Source organism: Acartia tonsa, chromosome 14, assembly GCF_053477335.1.
Source record: "Acartia tonsa isolate MP-2025a chromosome 14, ASM5347733v1, whole genome shotgun sequence".
Classification (NCBI taxonomy): Eukaryota; Metazoa; Arthropoda; class Copepoda; order Calanoida; family Acartiidae; genus Acartia; species Acartia tonsa.
This window is the reverse complement of record NC_137273.1, coordinates 14,238,677-14,254,993: the sequence shown is the minus strand read 5'-3', so window position 1 is coordinate 14,254,993 and position 16,317 is coordinate 14,238,677. Positions and strand designations below refer to the sequence as shown.

Sequence of the window (16,317 nt, the reverse complement as noted above, 5' to 3'; positions counted from 1 at the left end):
TATGAATGTGTGTGTGTTTAACTACATTCCCAATAAGATCTTCAAAAAGTCTGAACCAATTCTAAATGAAGTACCTGCTCCGCTATAAATATCCAGAGTTCTGAGAGGTGTGACCGCATCAGCTGTTCCTTCCTCCCTTGCCTTCACCATGACGTCATCAATATGGCGGATTTTGTGTTTTCTTGCTTCTAATGCATTTATAGGCTTCAGACCAGAACTTAAATTAAGAAAAGTGGTAAATATCAGGGATATCAAGGGATAAGACAATGGACGATAAATTGAAGTACACTCCCAATGATGATGGACTGGATTACATCACTTAACAGTTACAAATCACCTCTTTACCCCCATTGGACGTTCTTGGTCATTTAGTTTTGGATACCAATGTAATTTGAAGACCAATGTCCCCTTCCTTGTAAATTAAACTGAAACCCATGTTTTTATAAGCACGTTATCTCATATGTTGCCTTAAAAACTTTTAATCCTTTATTTATTCATGATTAGTTGGTACAAACTATCCGCGTCCAAACTAATAATGGATTATGTTTGTTTATTATAATTACGGGTGTATATCATAAATCGTCCATTGTCTAAAGATCCCTATAAATTTGAAAGAAATAATTCTAAAGAAATGAGTGTATATACTATATAGGTATCCTTAACCTTAAGAGGCCCTTACAATTACTTAAAGTTAACTTAACCTAACCTAAACTCAAGGACCAAGTTTGAAGTGATAATGATTTTTGGAAAATAATATAAAAATATGTAAAACTTATCAAAAGAATGCAAAAGGGGTAGGTAGTTGCACGAAGTGCATTTAAACTTGAATTTAGTGAACTGCATAATTTTTTCTGTTCAATAGTTTAAACTACTTCTATAGGACATATAATTAAAAGAATTAAAATTTTCTACCATGTAGTTTCAAAAATATAAAGAATTAAAAATCATGTTTTTGGGGTAAATGCAACTTATATGGCTGTCCTGTTTTCACAAAAACAGCATAATAACTATTTAGGTGGTGCCTTATTGATAACTATGCATTGTAATACAAAATTATATATGTTAGATGGTATTCTTGTGAGATATGCTTAAAATCAAACTTTTTAAATGCCATTCGAGCAACTACCTCTTTCAGGAAAATTATAGAAAATAAAAATTAATGAAAACTAGATACTAATAGAAAAAAAATGGTAGGTTCAATAATAAAAAAGGTCATAAAATTACCTTTTGTCATACTTGTGATTGGTATAGAACCTGTGTGGATCCAGGTGACACCAGGATGCCAGCTCCTCCACATCTGTTCCGTAAACGACTGTTGGGGTACAGGTGGTCACCAGGTAGCGTCCCAACTAAATACAATCATTTAGCAGAGAGTGAGAGAGAGGGGGAACAATGGGCTGTTTATTGGGAGTGGGGACAAAACCGCGACAAACAAAACCGCGACAGGGACAAAACCGCGACATAACAAAACCGCGACAGGGACAAAACCGCGACAGTGACAAAACCGCGACATTGCAAAAAAAATCTATAATAAAAAAAATCTTAATGCTAGAAGGTCATGGCCGCAGAGCTCGGCCCCCTGGCCTGCCTAGCCGCGGGCGCTAGGCCCCCTTTCCTATAACCTAACCTATATGTTTGAATGTTTAATGTACATAGGGCACGTACCTGGATGTCACTGTTCTTCTTGCCTATAGATCTAAAATAAAGATTTGCTTGTTTTGGGATCTCCAAATATCCTAATAATCCTAACCTAAATTAATTCTAGAAGGGAGGAGTAATCTTGACCGTTTGTGACCGGTCAGAAACTCATGACCGCCGTACTTATAGCTCTTATCACGGTCAGGCTAAGTTGACCGCTCCTTCATTAGCTATACGGCTGGGCAATTAATAAAATTCCCTTAAGTCCTCCCTTCTATAATTGATTTTATCCCCACTACAGGGCGGGTGGGATATGGGCGATCTTTCAAAATTCCTTATATAAAATAAGAAATAAAAGTCTGAAATGGATAGATATATATCAATAGTTTGCCTAGAATTGCAGTACTCTATGTTTACATATTAGTTAGATGATCACTAGTAAAATCCAGGTATTCCCCCTTTGGATTGAAACGACTTTAGGTCTTATCCAAACCAGCCATAACTTATTTATAGTTTAGAATTTCGTGGATTTTACAAAAAGTGGTTGGTAGATTTTTTTTAAATTTTTAAATTTTTTTTTTACAATATTTAGGTTAGGTTAGGTTATGGGCAAGGGGGCCGAGCGCCCGCGGCTAGGCAGGCCAGGGGGCCGAGCGCTGCGGCCATGTATTTCTACAAAAAAATCCTACATAGTTATATTTTTGTTATTGTCGCGGTTTTGTCACTGTCGCGGTTTTGTTATGTCGCGGTTTTGTCCCTGTCGCGGTTTTGTTTGTCGCGGTTTTGTCCCCACTCCGTTTATTGCACTAACACCCAAAGTTTTATAATAACCTTTTCTTATTCGTTGGCTTAACAACTTTGGGGACTTGTTTGGATTGTTTGCTTCATTAAGTTAAGTGTTCAAACGTTTAAACCATAAATTTTTATCTACAGAAGAGGTAATTTTGAGTATCATCATTGGGAATGTATTGTACATCTAATTATCGGCCATTGCCATATTCCTTTAGATCCCTGAATTGAAAGACTACTTACAATATTACCATCCATAAGAGTATCTTCTCTAGACAAATAGAGACAGGACAGATGTTCCTGTCTGGTCTCCTCGTGAGGTTTGTTAGTACTCTCTGGTCTGTACAGGATTCTCAAGGTGATAACCTCATCATTACTCCAATCCCTAAAAATAACATAAAAAAGTTTTAAAAACCTGCGACCATGGTGTACTTTTGTGCGTAGTACATTTGCTTGTTGTCGGGAAGGTGATAGGTTCGAATGTTGGCCAAACACCGTGTTTAAAATTGTTCCTACTGCTGCTGTGTTAGGTGCGCGACATAAACAGTTAGAGTAAGGGAAATGCCTTGGACCAAAACATCGCACAGTTAGGACTTGCAAACAAAGGTGTGACTTTATTACTCCAATCATTAAAATTATAATTATAATGATGATAATATCCATGAAAGGCACTTGTCTCCAAAGTCTTATGATAACGTTTTCTTATTCGTTGGCTTAAAAACCTTTGGGACTTTTATTGAATTTTGATTTGAAAAAGAAAACTCAACAAATGAGACAATCAAATAAAAAGAAGGAAACATTTTTACGATGATAACGCCTTTAATTTTAATGAACCTTAAGGTTATTTGAAAGCCTTATAAAAATTATATTTAAATTTACCAAAATTTACTAGCGGTTGCGCTTCTAGCATCTAGGAGCTAATAGCCTAAAGCCAAACTTAATATATAAAAATCAAATAGCCTAAAACCATCCAGTGACCTATAAGAAGCTTCCATAAAATAATGAAGTCAATCGGTTCAGTAGTAATCGAAATCATAAGCTACACACACAAAAAAAACACCACTTTATATAATAGGAGTTTGATGCCTTGAGTTTTTCATTCTGAGGATTTTACATGTTGGGTCCGTTAACCATTCGTCTTACTTATATAAAAGGATTTATTAAGACCTTCTCTGAAAAGGAAAATCAGCGGTTACCAAGATCTTTCTGCACAAACATATATCTTTTTATTTGAGGATAAATATAAACATAAAACTTACTTTACTTGAATCACAATAAACGGATCGAGTATCTTTTCTTTCTTTGTTAAAAATTTTGTAGTTTGTCTAAATTTTGTCTTTGGCACTTCAAATACTTCTGGATAATTGTATTTCAGCCTAAATTAAAGAATTCAATTAATGGCGGTTTCCCTTAAAGTTCCTAGTCGAGCACAAAATTTCCCACAACTATCTTTCTTCTTTTCCCCCTGCTTATCCATTTCCCTTTAATTACAGTACAAAACAAGTTTTATGCAACTAAAATATCTAATTTTGTCAGCAATTTCAATTTTAATTAATTTGCTGAATCACGGCTCCTGACTTTAATTAAGGTAGTTAGGTTAGATAATATTGGGTACAAGTTAGCCCCGCATGGTTAGGCTTGATCCAAATTAAATTACATTTCTGAACATTTACTCGATTTGCCATCCCTGTTTAAGTTATATCAATGGATATAGAATATTATATACGTGAATAATTTGACAGGGTAAAAATTATCGTCAATTTAGGTTGCTATTTCCCCTGTCATTCATTGGCCAGTTAGTTCATCACAAATTTAACTTAAATAGAAATACATAAATATCTGGTGTAAGATCCAAGTAATAATAAATCCATTGTTTTCAGGACTAACTTACCCCAGTAAGGTAGAGGCATTGTCTGTTAGGTAGTAAAATTTATTTTTCTCTACTGTGAAACCAGCAAGGGTGAACTAAATAAAGAAAATCTAATTTTATTATTGATAAAACATGGATGAAAACCTCCATAATAGCGAAGATCAACAAACGGTTGGACTTCCTGGAATCGTCATTTAAAAAATCATAGTGATAAGACATCTACATCACGTACAAATTTTCCAAAGAAACATACACAACACACTTTTGTTAGGGATTATTGGTAGCAGGGTGTCGGAGCCGTTTAATTTTGATGCGACTCCTACCTTGAAATTAATATATCAATTTTTGTTCATTATTGAATTTGATAAAATAAAATAAATAATATGAAATATTTTGCTTTTATTTGATTAAAGCTATATAAAAGTAGAAGGATGTGTGTCTATTTGTTAAGTAACAATAGTTTTTCAGTTTATTATATGGAAATAGACCGTTGCCAAATTATAATATTACTTTAAAAAAATCATTTTCAGCTAATCTGGAGCCGGAGCCGTTTTTAACGAAAAATACGGCTCCGGCTCCAGCTCCACCAAATATGTTGCTGCTCCCGGCTCCGGCTCCGAAACACTGATTGGTAGAGTTTCTATGCATTCTAAACTGTTTCAAGAATCGTCATAAAAAGTTTGAAATCAATAGGACAATCTTAAAATGACTAAAAGAACGCTCAGAACAACCAATTATGGAAGGATAGGCGTACTGAAATAAATTGTAGAAAAGCTTCAATTTCGGCAATCTGATGAAAGTTTTTATCACAGCTGATAATAAAACAAATGATTCTGCTTTCAGTTGTAAGGCATTACAGCTAGATCAGAAATCTGAATTTTAAGGAAATGATTAGGTCAGTGATAACATGTATAGAGATTCTATCTAAGAAATTAAATTCTGTAAAAACAAAACAATTTCTCAGGACGAAGGGGGATAAGGCAGGAATAAAGGCTACTAAATTCAAAAAGTATAACATACTTAAACATGAATGACAATAGTAACAATGTACAAGGGCTACAAACAACAAGTAACACTTTCCAACAAATAACAGCCAATATTTTCAGCCCACGTACATAAAAAATAACAAATTATGACTATAGACTCAAAGATATTGGCCTTTCAGCCTGTCTTGTCCTTCTGCCTTCACCCAATCCCCAACCTGAAAAACAGAACCAAGTCGTGGGTAAAGCTACAAAGTACCAAGATACAGTGTAGTGCCATGAATCTTACCTAGTTATATTTTAATATATAATATTGTTACTGTACATGTAAATTGTATTCATTATTAAATCCTAATGTACTTTATTATTATATAATAATATTTAACTAGAGGAATTGAATAAATATATCTAAATCTATCTATCTATAACAATTACCCCTGTTATTTTGTCATCTTCAAAGGAAATGTCGGCGTCTAAACTGTCCTAAAAATAAATATTATGAAAATTCTATGAGACTTAGAAACAGGAGAACTCACTGATTAATATCCGCTAGATTAGAACCGGCTTTCAGCTGTACTTTAAAATCATGTATAGCATCTTATTACAGACAATTTTCCCATATTATTAAAGCCAATCGGGTTTAATATTAAAATTTTTCATTCTAATATACGCGGAAAGCTGTCTATAATACGATGCGATAAACAACTATTCTCATAAAATTCACCTTATACATACATGCATTAGACAGTGACACTGCAAAACACAAGTTTTTAAATGCAGTTTTTAGATTAGTTTAGACCGAGTGAATGGTAAAAAGTATCTTTTTTTTTTAAATGATAACATTAATTTTTTCCTTAAACTAACCTGATGATTTATATGTGCAAGTTTGCAATAACATGTTGGATTTTCCTGAAAAAACAAGTTTAGGTAAAATATGGAACTACAGGGATAAGACAATGACCGATAAATTGATGTACAATGATGATTACAAAATTACCTTTTCTGTAGATTCGTGGTTGAAACGTTAGGACAAAAACTAAATGAACCAACAAATTAAAATTCTGTAAAAGTCCCAGAAGTTGTTAAGCCAACAAATAAGAAAACGTTATCATAAAACTTTGGGGTTTAGTGTAATAAACAACCCAAAGGCCCCTCCCTCCCTGGGTAGTTAAAAATTTACAGATTTTAATACCTAACCTACTGAATATATTATCTTGATTACATTAAAAGAATCCTCTGCCAAGGAGAAATAGTGAATTAGAATGACAATACTTAAAAATCGGACCAAAAACACGAAAGAAATAGCCAAAACGCTGCCAAAAAGTGGTCAGTCAGACTGCTATGGATGTTTCATAATCATTTATACTCCATAATGGTGAGAATGTTGACAAGAAGTTTCAGCCTTCTATTAGACGGACTGACTGAAAAAAACACACCTCAGATTTGGTCGGATATCTAATACTCAAAACTTGGTCATCATGCAGAAATCTCCAAAACTTTTCCTGGTTTTCTTGAATTTTAAGATCTTCAAGCTGAAGCTCTGTTTCATTCTTGTATCCATTTCTAAACTCAAATGAATTCTGAGGCCTGTAATATAAAAATCCATTAAAATTGGCAAAGAAGCTACCTAAATTGAGTGAAAAATTTTAAAGAGACTAAATTATGTGAAAAATTTTAAAGAAACTAAATCAGTAAAAAAAAATTGCAGAAAAGCTAAATCTTTTTAAATTGCAGAAAATAATTCCTTCAAAAATTACTAACTAGGAGGACAAATCCTTTAAAAAATTGCAAAAAGAATAAATCAGTAAAAATATTTGTAAAAATGTTAAATCTTTAAGATTGTAGAGACTAAATCAGTAAAAATTTGCAAAGAGACTAAATCCTCCAAAAAATTGCCATGACACTTATTAATATAACAAAGAGAATAATCCTTAGATTGGAGATTTGGTTGACAAATTAAAAAATAATTATTTTTTAAATATCAAAATAGATGCAATTCTAGATGCACAATCACATCCTTACATTTACAATAAAAATTACATAATGCCATGTATTGTGTAAAAATCAATATACTTGAAAATAGGATTAGTGTTTCAATGGAAATCATGATAAAAGCTTTGGATTGAACATTACACATTGTATTGGTCTACTGAAATCAAACCTGAATTTTATGAAAGCTTTTGATATGCATTGAGCTAGAACTACTTCACACCCAGTTTTTTTAAACAGCTCATTTCCATGCTAAAATAATAACCTTACTTTTAATTATCTATAGTTCTTGTATCTATATTAGTTAAATAGCCAAAATATCCGCCAATTAACAAAAGGGCGTTGTTACAAAAGACATAAATGACTTTAAAAAGGTACCTATAGCCAACAAGAGAACTAAATCTAAAGTTAAATTTGGGAGGCAGGTGTAAGGGCATCATTGCTAGTAAGCCTAACCTTCCCCCCCCCCCCCCAAGGTTAGCTAAAAATCACACAAAGCTTTTGTGATTTTTCTCTAAAATTAAAATAGGTTTTGGTTACAGCTGAATCAATTTTCTGATAGAAAACAAACCTTATGGAAAGATTTATCAACAACTGCTTCTTCAGTTAAACGTTGAAAATGAACCATATGCTGCCCAGACTTTGTAAAAACATTGATTACTTGTCCAAACTTGTTTTTAATATCACATTCATCAAATGGATCGTCTAAAAAAGGATATTGTATTAAAATTGAAAATAACCGCAATTATTAAAATTCAAATGCAATTATTACCCTATAAGAATACATAATATAACATGTATTATATTGCTTGTATATTAAAGATTAGTCAGGTTTTGTGATTTGAAAATGATATACCTAGTCAAATGCTATTATAACATCAAAAGTCAGAATTTAATAATTCATTATAAATCACAAAAGTACTAGTCAACTGCAGTAAATGTGCCAATGAAAATCTTAAAACTTACTTATTTTCACATAGGATCCAGTTTCCACCATTCCCCAAGCAAACATCAGGTACTTTCTAATAGCAAGTCCTAAATATAAATAACCAATAAGAGGCGAATTTAGGGTCCTTTCTATTAGTGTGTCCTTAATAAAAAATAACCAATAACAGGCGAATTCAGGGTCCTATTCTTTATAGTTAATATTCTGCTAATATTCTACACAGTTTTTCACATTTTTTTTAATAGTTATTTATCACATTGTATTTATGCTATATATGATTTTTCAGAATGGTCGAGAACCAGTTCTAATAACACCGGATATTAATAGTAAAGTTATTTTGAAAACAAAGTAAGTATCTATACCATGAATAAGCTTTTCATTGATTTGAGCAATCATACTTTTGAAAACTTTCATAAATTCTCGGACTAATGGGTATCCAATAAAACTGTTTTAAACTAAGAATTTTCTTCAATAAATTCCATTTTAAGTTTCTTGGACAAGAATGTGATACATCAGGGTTCGGTAGCCGCCTTCAAGCCTCAAGGAAATCAACCTTCTACAATTTTAAAAATTAGCTGGAAGTCTAAATCTGAGTTAAATATGGCAATCCCTCTTTTCAAAACATTTTCCGAAGCACACAAACGGGTGCCTATTGACAAGCACTGCTAATAAATGTCGTCTTACCTTTTTCGGTCCTGATTTTCTCACCAGGTTTAAAATCACAGCCCCTGCTTCTACTCCTTCTTTCACAATCGTGGTCACTTTAAAAAAAGTAAAGATAGGTTGTTTATTTGTCACTTATGATCTCTAAAACAGCGGAGAGAAAGGACTTATGATACCAGCGGAACGAGCATATAGCTCCGTTTTTTTTTTGTTTAGGGAGGGTAATTTTTCTCTAGAGGCATTTTCTCTTGGGAATGTGGAGGTACAATGCCTTGTAATAGTATTAAACTTTCCCTGGACCTAAAAGATTCTTCACTATAAAGGAGAACCATATCAGGTAGCATCTAAAGGGATAGGACAATAGATAAAAAATCACCCTTTACGTACATTAACATTAATGGTTGAAAAGTTTTGACACTATTAATTTGACACAAACCAATTACAATTTAATAAAGGAACGATTGTTTTAAAGCTAACCAATGAGAAAATGTGTTTAGAAAACTTTGAATACCAGTATAATTAGAGTACAATGTCTACTCCCTCCCTGCGTTTTATAGGCTACTTTTTACAGATTCAACAACCTCAAAAGTTCATAACAAAAAGTGTAAGGGGAGGAAGAAGAAAAGTGTTAGCAATTAAAAATGATCAAAGTCTTTAGTTCAAGAAAAAAAGAGACACCTGCCATTTTAAATAAACTTAACTTTTACCTGTTTGAATATTCTTTTTTTCTATCTGTATTAATAATGTCTCTGACTGTAAACAAAAATATATTATTCAGTCATTTAATACCTAATTTGCGACAACTTTTATTACAGAAAAAAACTTCTATTTTTTATCATTTACGAAAAGGGCTTATTGATCAATAAATATTAATCAATCAATCAACCAATCAATAAATAAATATTAAGGCCAGTATAAGACAGGGAGGTAGGGAACATTGGAATATTATACTTGTCCCCAAAGTTTTAGAAATACGTTCTCTCATTTGTTGGTTTGAGCACTCTGGGCTTTCATTAATGTTGATTGGGTTATACAAACTACCAGTGTCCAGACTTTTCCACCAAAAATTTTATCTTCAGAAGGGGAAATTATTTAATAACAAACCAATGTCCGCTTCCTTCCTGAGTAAAGGGTAAGTAAGATATAAAGAAATCTACACTGACGCCTATCTTACATAGCAGTAAATTCCATTAACTGTAAAAGTAATAATAAGTTTAGATAAAATAACATTTTTGTTTCCTAGAGGAGTTGTAAACACTGGTTTGCCGGGGGGTTTCTTCTTATTCTTGGGTTTCACAACTTTGCCAGTGTTGGAATCTATACTAGCATTACTCTCAAATGTATTTTCCTATAAATTGAAATGATAATTATAAAGACAATACGTTTTTCTTTATTCTACGAGTTTCGGTTACGCCCCTAGAGGCCTCTTACCGCTAGTTTGAATTTTATATAAAAATGAGTGTAATAAATATTTTTATAGTTTTTTGGGGGGGTGGGATTTTTCTTAGGAGAGATTCCCTGGACCCATAAGAAGCTTCACTATATTGAATCGTATCAAACCTATCATGTTACTTTTATATGAGAATAATACAAAACAAGGATTACAATATCCATAAAAGCGAAGCTCTGAAATGGATGGAAAAACGAACATTAACACTTGTAGATTGTCAGAACTAAATTAGCAGAATATTAATACATCAGTACAAACAATATTGTAAGTAAATATGTTGCAAAACTGCATAAATAGATGATACTGTTTCAGGACATACTTACATTTTTGGGACTTGTTTATAGAGATGCTTTGCTTATAACATTGTACATTGTTGTAATAGGGGTTGTGGGTAATATGGTGGGTCCGGCTCTCTGGCATATCTCAAATTTGGCGAACTTAAAACTTTGCAACGCATTGATAGAAATTAATTTTTTCTATTTAGAATATTTACATTCCATATTAAAATACACTAAGAATTATTAAAGAATTTCATTTTGTATAGCAAAAACATTAATTTGATTTTAGAAATTAGCGGTGGTATTGGAGACAACTTCGCAGGAAACTAAATAAAATTCGTGTTACATCTAGGATGACTTTAGAGTTTAAGTTTTTAGTGGCGAATTTACTCTATGTTTAACCCTAAACGGTCGGTACCCTTTCCGGACCTTAATAGGTGGGGGGGGGGGGAGGGGGATGTTGAAAGCCCCCCCCCCCCTATTTTTTCGGCTCCTATTAGAGCTAGAGGGATAAAACAAATTTGTGCTTGTCCCCTGTTTGATAATGAATTTCCGACCATAAGTGAGTTAAAGTCATTTTTTGCTTCCTTCACCCTTTTATTTGACGACCTTTGTTTTTAGGTCCTTTTTAAAAACTTTTAAAATTTCAACAGGCTGTAATTTCCTTATTTTTGAAGCTAAAAGAGCAAATTTTTAAGAAAATGTTTATCTTTATGTAAATTTAATATTAGAAATCTCAAAACATAAATTTCAGTGGCGGTAGCTGTACTTGGCAGCTATCGGCTGCTGCAGCCAGAAGTCTGCAACAAAACGGCCGTGGATTTATATGAAATTTTAATATGTCATGTAGACCTGTTAGAACAGCTTAAGTTTAAAGTTTGGATTTCCCAAGTCAAAAATTGCAGTTACAGGATCCTTTCAAAGATTTCTGGAAACCTGGTGGATCAGGACCTGCAGGATAATACTTGTTATTGACTCTAACATTTATATTTTATGTAAGGGTTTACTGCTAGCGAATATTTTAATATTTTGGTAACATAAAAGGTTTTGTTTAAGTCAATAAAAATATTTTTGCTTTTTTATCTATAATACAAAGTAGAACGATGTCTGTTTGTAGCGAAGGATCTCGCTAACCGCTGAACCAATCGGGTTCTCCTTTACAGGGTAGCTTCTCATAGGTCCCGGGAAGTATTATAGTTATTTTCTTGGGGGGTGGGACACCCCCAACCCCCTCAAAAATAAAAATTACCCCCCCCAAAAAAAAATGTTTTCTTTTTTAAAAAAAATTAGAATAGTGGGGTCGACTACCCCCCCCCCCAAATTTTTTTTTAAAATTTTTCTTTTAAATCTAAAATACGAAAAATTGGTTTGATTAGAGGCTAGGGGGAAGCTGCTAGTTTCTATTAAGGAAATATTTTTCAAAACATATTTTTTTTCAGCAGTGATAAATCTTTGCAGATGCTGGTCACTGTAGCCGGCAATTAACTGAAATGTGCGAGAGGATTTTTTACTTAATCTAAACCTTTAACAGTCTTTACATTGCTCCTGTTACCACAATGTTAGACCTATAGAATTTAAATTTAATACTTAATACTTTAATAAACATAACTGGATGACATATTAAAAATCCGCCGCTGTTTAACTGCAGACTGAGGCAGCTGCTGCTCTCAAAATTAAACTAAATGAACCAACCAATCAAAATTTAAAAAAAGTCCCCACAATTGTTAAGCCAACGAATAAAAAATCGTTATTATAAGATTTTAGGGACTAATAATCAGCCCAATGTCCCCTCGCACTCTTGGTTTATCCCCCTTAAAGAATGTTGAAACACTTACAGGGTGGCCACAGACTTTTTTTCAAAATAGTATAAAATAGTATGCAAAAAAAAGTAAATAGTATGCAATAGTATGTAAAATTTTTAAAAATAGTATGCAATAGTATGTAAATTTTTTAAAAATAGTATGAAATAGTATGCATTTTAAACAAAATAGTATGAAATAGCAAGCATTTAAAACACTATAGGGCCTTAAAATGTTGGTTAGCTATCAGTAATTTGAAATGTCCGTCTGTCCGTATGTCTTAGTTTGGGGGAAACGTGATTTTCTCGGCTCCTATAAAAGATAAAAGGCTGAAATTTTTAGACAACATTCCCATTATTGAGGAGCACAATTAACTATAAAACATCAATGGTGGTAGGACCGCTTTTTAGCAGGTTTTAGGCTATTTTTGTATTTTTCACATTTTTCTCCATATCTTTGGTGTTTATGGTCCGATTTCCAAAAATTTTTCAGTTATAGTATCAAAATTAAATTTCCTGTCGTTTCAAGAAAACAACTATGACGGTCAGACTGCCTTTAAGCAGGTTTTAGGCTATTTTTGTATTTTTCACATTTTTCTCCATACCTTTGGTGTTTATGGCCCGATTTCCGAAGTTTTTCAGTTATATATATCAAAATTAAATTTCCTGTCGTTTCAAGAAAACATCAATAGCGGTCAGACTGCCTTTTTGCAGGTTTTTGGCTATTTTTATATTTTTCACATTTTTCCTCCTATCTTTGGTGTTTATGGTCCGTTTTTAAAAATTTTTGTAGTTAAATATATCAAAATTAAATTTCCCGTTGGTTTAAGCATCCAGTGTGTAATTTACTTTGACCGTCAGTCTGTTAGTCATAGTACTAAAATATAAATATTAAGAAATTAAAAACAAATGTTGAAAAGGTTTCGTGATTTTTTCCTAATATACATGCTTTAAACAACTAATATCTAAATTCTTATTTATTTGTTTGTGCTTCGCTACTTATGGATGTTGTCATCCTTGTTGTTCATATATAGGACAATCCGGTCCAAAAGTATGTAGCGCAGCGATAACACTAAATACTGAAATAAAACTGATATACTAGATATGGCATATTTATTTAAAGTAGATCGACACATTCCAATAGTATACAATTGATTCTAAATTCTTAAAACCAGCCTATCTATGATTAGAAAGTACGTAGCATTTTTAACATTTTTCATATAGACAGTAGCTGCGCTATTTCAAGTTGTGTATGTTCAATTTATACTTTTTACGTCATTATATTGTCGCAACAGGTTATGTTCAGTGTCAGTATATTGTTTACCTTTACTACAGCTGGGAGTTTTTTTAAGTGCTGCTTTTCTATAAATAGGTTCTCATGTATGTCCGTCCGTACGTAACGGATAGCTCTTGACGATAATTTAGGTATGTTAAAGTTGTCCTATTGTTTTCAAACTGCATTATATGATGTCCGAAACCGTTAGATACTTTATAATTATTGTCAGTATGATTTAATTATGATTCAAAGGAAGATTAGCCACAATTTTATGAACGATTATTTTTAGTTTAATTTTTATCCTATAATATAAGTAGTATAAAGTATGTTGGTCCTAATCGGTTATACTTTTCAGCTAAGCTCATAAAAAACTTGGTTGGTTTTAAGCTATTTTCCTGAGGCGAGGGGCGAAGCAACAAGTGTTATGTAATTGATAAATCAACCCTATCATCTAATTGCAAAAGGGGGGGGGGGGAGAAATGTGGTGACTCATCACACGTGACACGACATACCAGCAATTTTATTTTGGGTGCTACTCCCTTAGTTTTAGAGATAATTGGGTGAAATCTTTTTGGTTGTGTCACTAATTACCCCAAGTTTTGGTATCTTTCAAAAAAAAATCTTTACATTGAATGTAGAAATACCAATAACTTTCAATAAAGGTACAACAATCTTAACTGAAAAACTACTTTCTTCTGGAAACATTTCTAAAAAAAAATTGAAAACGAAGTAGCGATTTTGCCGTATTTTCACAGTAGCATTTGATAGGTTATTTTAGGTTAGGTAAGTGTTAATGATTGCCCCGCAGGGTTAGAGCCCCCCGCAGGGACTAGAAATAGGAGAAAAGATACTGTGAAAATGCGATGAAACCTGCTACTTGGCTTTCTTTTCATGATCAAAAAAATCAGTTTGTTTTAGTTACCTAAAAATTGAAGATTTATCTGAAATCCAAAGAAATAGTGGAAATAGTATGCAATTTTGGACAATAGTGGAAATAGCATATTTTTTTGGAATAGTTTGCATAGTATGCAAAAATAGTGGAAATAGTGGAAATAGTATGTTTGTGGCCAGCCTGCACTTATTTTCACAGTGGTCCTCAAGGCCAAAGAAGTTTGACAAAACCCACCAGAAAAATGGACTATATGGCCATCAAATATACCCATTGGGGGGCCAGGAACTGATTTTTAAAAAATCATAGCTGTTCCTTCTTGGGGTTTATTCCATTTTAAAGTTAATAGACCAAATTCCTTTAAAAATCAAGGTTGTTTGTCACAATTTTTGTTGCTTTGGATTCAAACCTTTATGACTTTGGCTGTATGAAAGATTAATGAAAGCTAAACCTACCATTGGAAAGCTTATTGAATGATAATTTCTGACATAGCTTTAAATTTTTAGTAGCTTTCTTACTTTTTGCTCTACAAGGAAAATTGTAACCAAAGGAAGAAAATTTAATGATAAATCTACTCTCAAAAAAGGCTTTCCCTAGGGTAAAACAGTAACAAGCCCTTTTTACTCCACAGGGGGAGCATAGGCTGCTGACAATTTGTCAGTGTTTCTGTAACAATGTGCCTTTTTTATGGACAAAAGATAGGGTTGTCAGCCCTTAGCCCTATGATTGCGGTGTAAAGCGTCCATTTGCCCATCAACCAACCCTTTGATTGCATGACCTTTTTCTGAGAAGTCCCAACGGTGCATGGTAGTGAGTTGCGCCTGTTTTGGGCCAAGGCATTCCCCCTACTCTAACTATTTATGTTGCGCACCTGACAAAGCAGCTGTAAGAACCATTGTTAATGTCTTTAGTTATGACGCGGTGTCGGACCAAGATTTGAACCTATCACCTTCCTGACTACGAGCTGATGCGCTACATGTTGAGCCACGGTTGCAGGTATTTTGATGTAAATTTTTCAGGATTTTTCTTGTGTTTAGTGATTCTTTTGATGACAAATGCAAAAATTACACTTTCATACAAATATTTTGGTATTTTTGCATCTTGTGTCAAAATATTTTATAAAAATTAGAAATTTTAGCTTTACAAGGGTAGGTTTAGCATTCGTAGGGCTTCTACACAGCCATATATATAGGTATTTTAAAACTACACATGTAAAATGTAACAATTAATGGTTCTTAATATTATTCCTGAAATTTATGTACAACTTTGGACAAAAAAATACACCAACTTCTAATTTTTATAACATTTTTTTGACACAAGATAGAAAAAATGCAAATTAACCAAAATAATTGTATGAAAGTGTAATTTTTGCATTTGTCATCAAAAGAATCATTAAACACAAGAAAAATCCTGAAAAATTTACATCAAAATACCCTAGGGAAAGCCTTTCTGAGAGCAGATTTATCATTAAATTTTCTTCCTTTGGTTACAATTTTCCTTGTGGAGCAAAAAGTAATAAAGCTACAAAAAAATTTGAAGCTATGTCTGAAATTGTCATTCAATAAGCTTTCCAATGGTAAGCTTTCATAAGTCTTTTATACAGCCAAAGTTGTAAAGGTTTGAATTCAAAGCAACAAAAATCATGACAAACAACCTTGATTTTTAAGGAATTAGTCTATTAACTTTAAAATGGAATAAACCCCAAAAAAGAACAGCTATGATTTGTAGAAAATCAGTTCCTGGCCCCC

At 32.8% G+C, this 16,317-nt stretch overlaps 2 protein-coding genes across 3 annotated transcripts in view; both read right to left on the bottom strand.

Moving 5' to 3' along the window:
• The window catches only part of LOC145306517 (uncharacterized), a 195,048-nt gene that overhangs the window by 40,168 nt on the left and 138,563 nt on the right, over positions 1-16,317 (bottom strand). The gene's annotated exons all lie outside the window — the stretch shown is intronic.
• The window catches only part of LOC145306514 (uncharacterized), a 121,180-nt gene that overhangs the window by 18,444 nt on the left and 86,419 nt on the right, over positions 1-16,317 (bottom strand). For both annotated transcript variants that reach the window (XM_080148654.1, XM_080148655.1), the window contains exons 14-27: positions 10,120-10,226; positions 9,586-9,633; positions 8,900-8,976; positions 8,236-8,304; positions 7,841-7,974; positions 7,442-7,521; positions 6,717-6,867; positions 6,145-6,189; positions 5,716-5,763; positions 4,319-4,392; positions 3,687-3,803; positions 2,671-2,812; positions 1,225-1,349; positions 75-217 (exon numbers count right to left, since the gene is read on the bottom strand). In XM_080148654.1, coding sequence (XP_080004780.1) covers positions 75-217; positions 1,225-1,349; positions 2,671-2,812; positions 3,687-3,803; positions 4,319-4,392; positions 5,716-5,763; positions 6,145-6,189; positions 6,717-6,867; positions 7,442-7,521; positions 7,841-7,974; positions 8,236-8,304; positions 8,900-8,976; positions 9,586-9,633; positions 10,120-10,226 — 1,360 coding nt within the window. The remainder of the gene's footprint in view (positions 1-74; positions 218-1,224; positions 1,350-2,670; positions 2,813-3,686; positions 3,804-4,318; positions 4,393-5,715; positions 5,764-6,144; positions 6,190-6,716; positions 6,868-7,441; positions 7,522-7,840; positions 7,975-8,235; positions 8,305-8,899; positions 8,977-9,585; positions 9,634-10,119; positions 10,227-16,317) is intronic.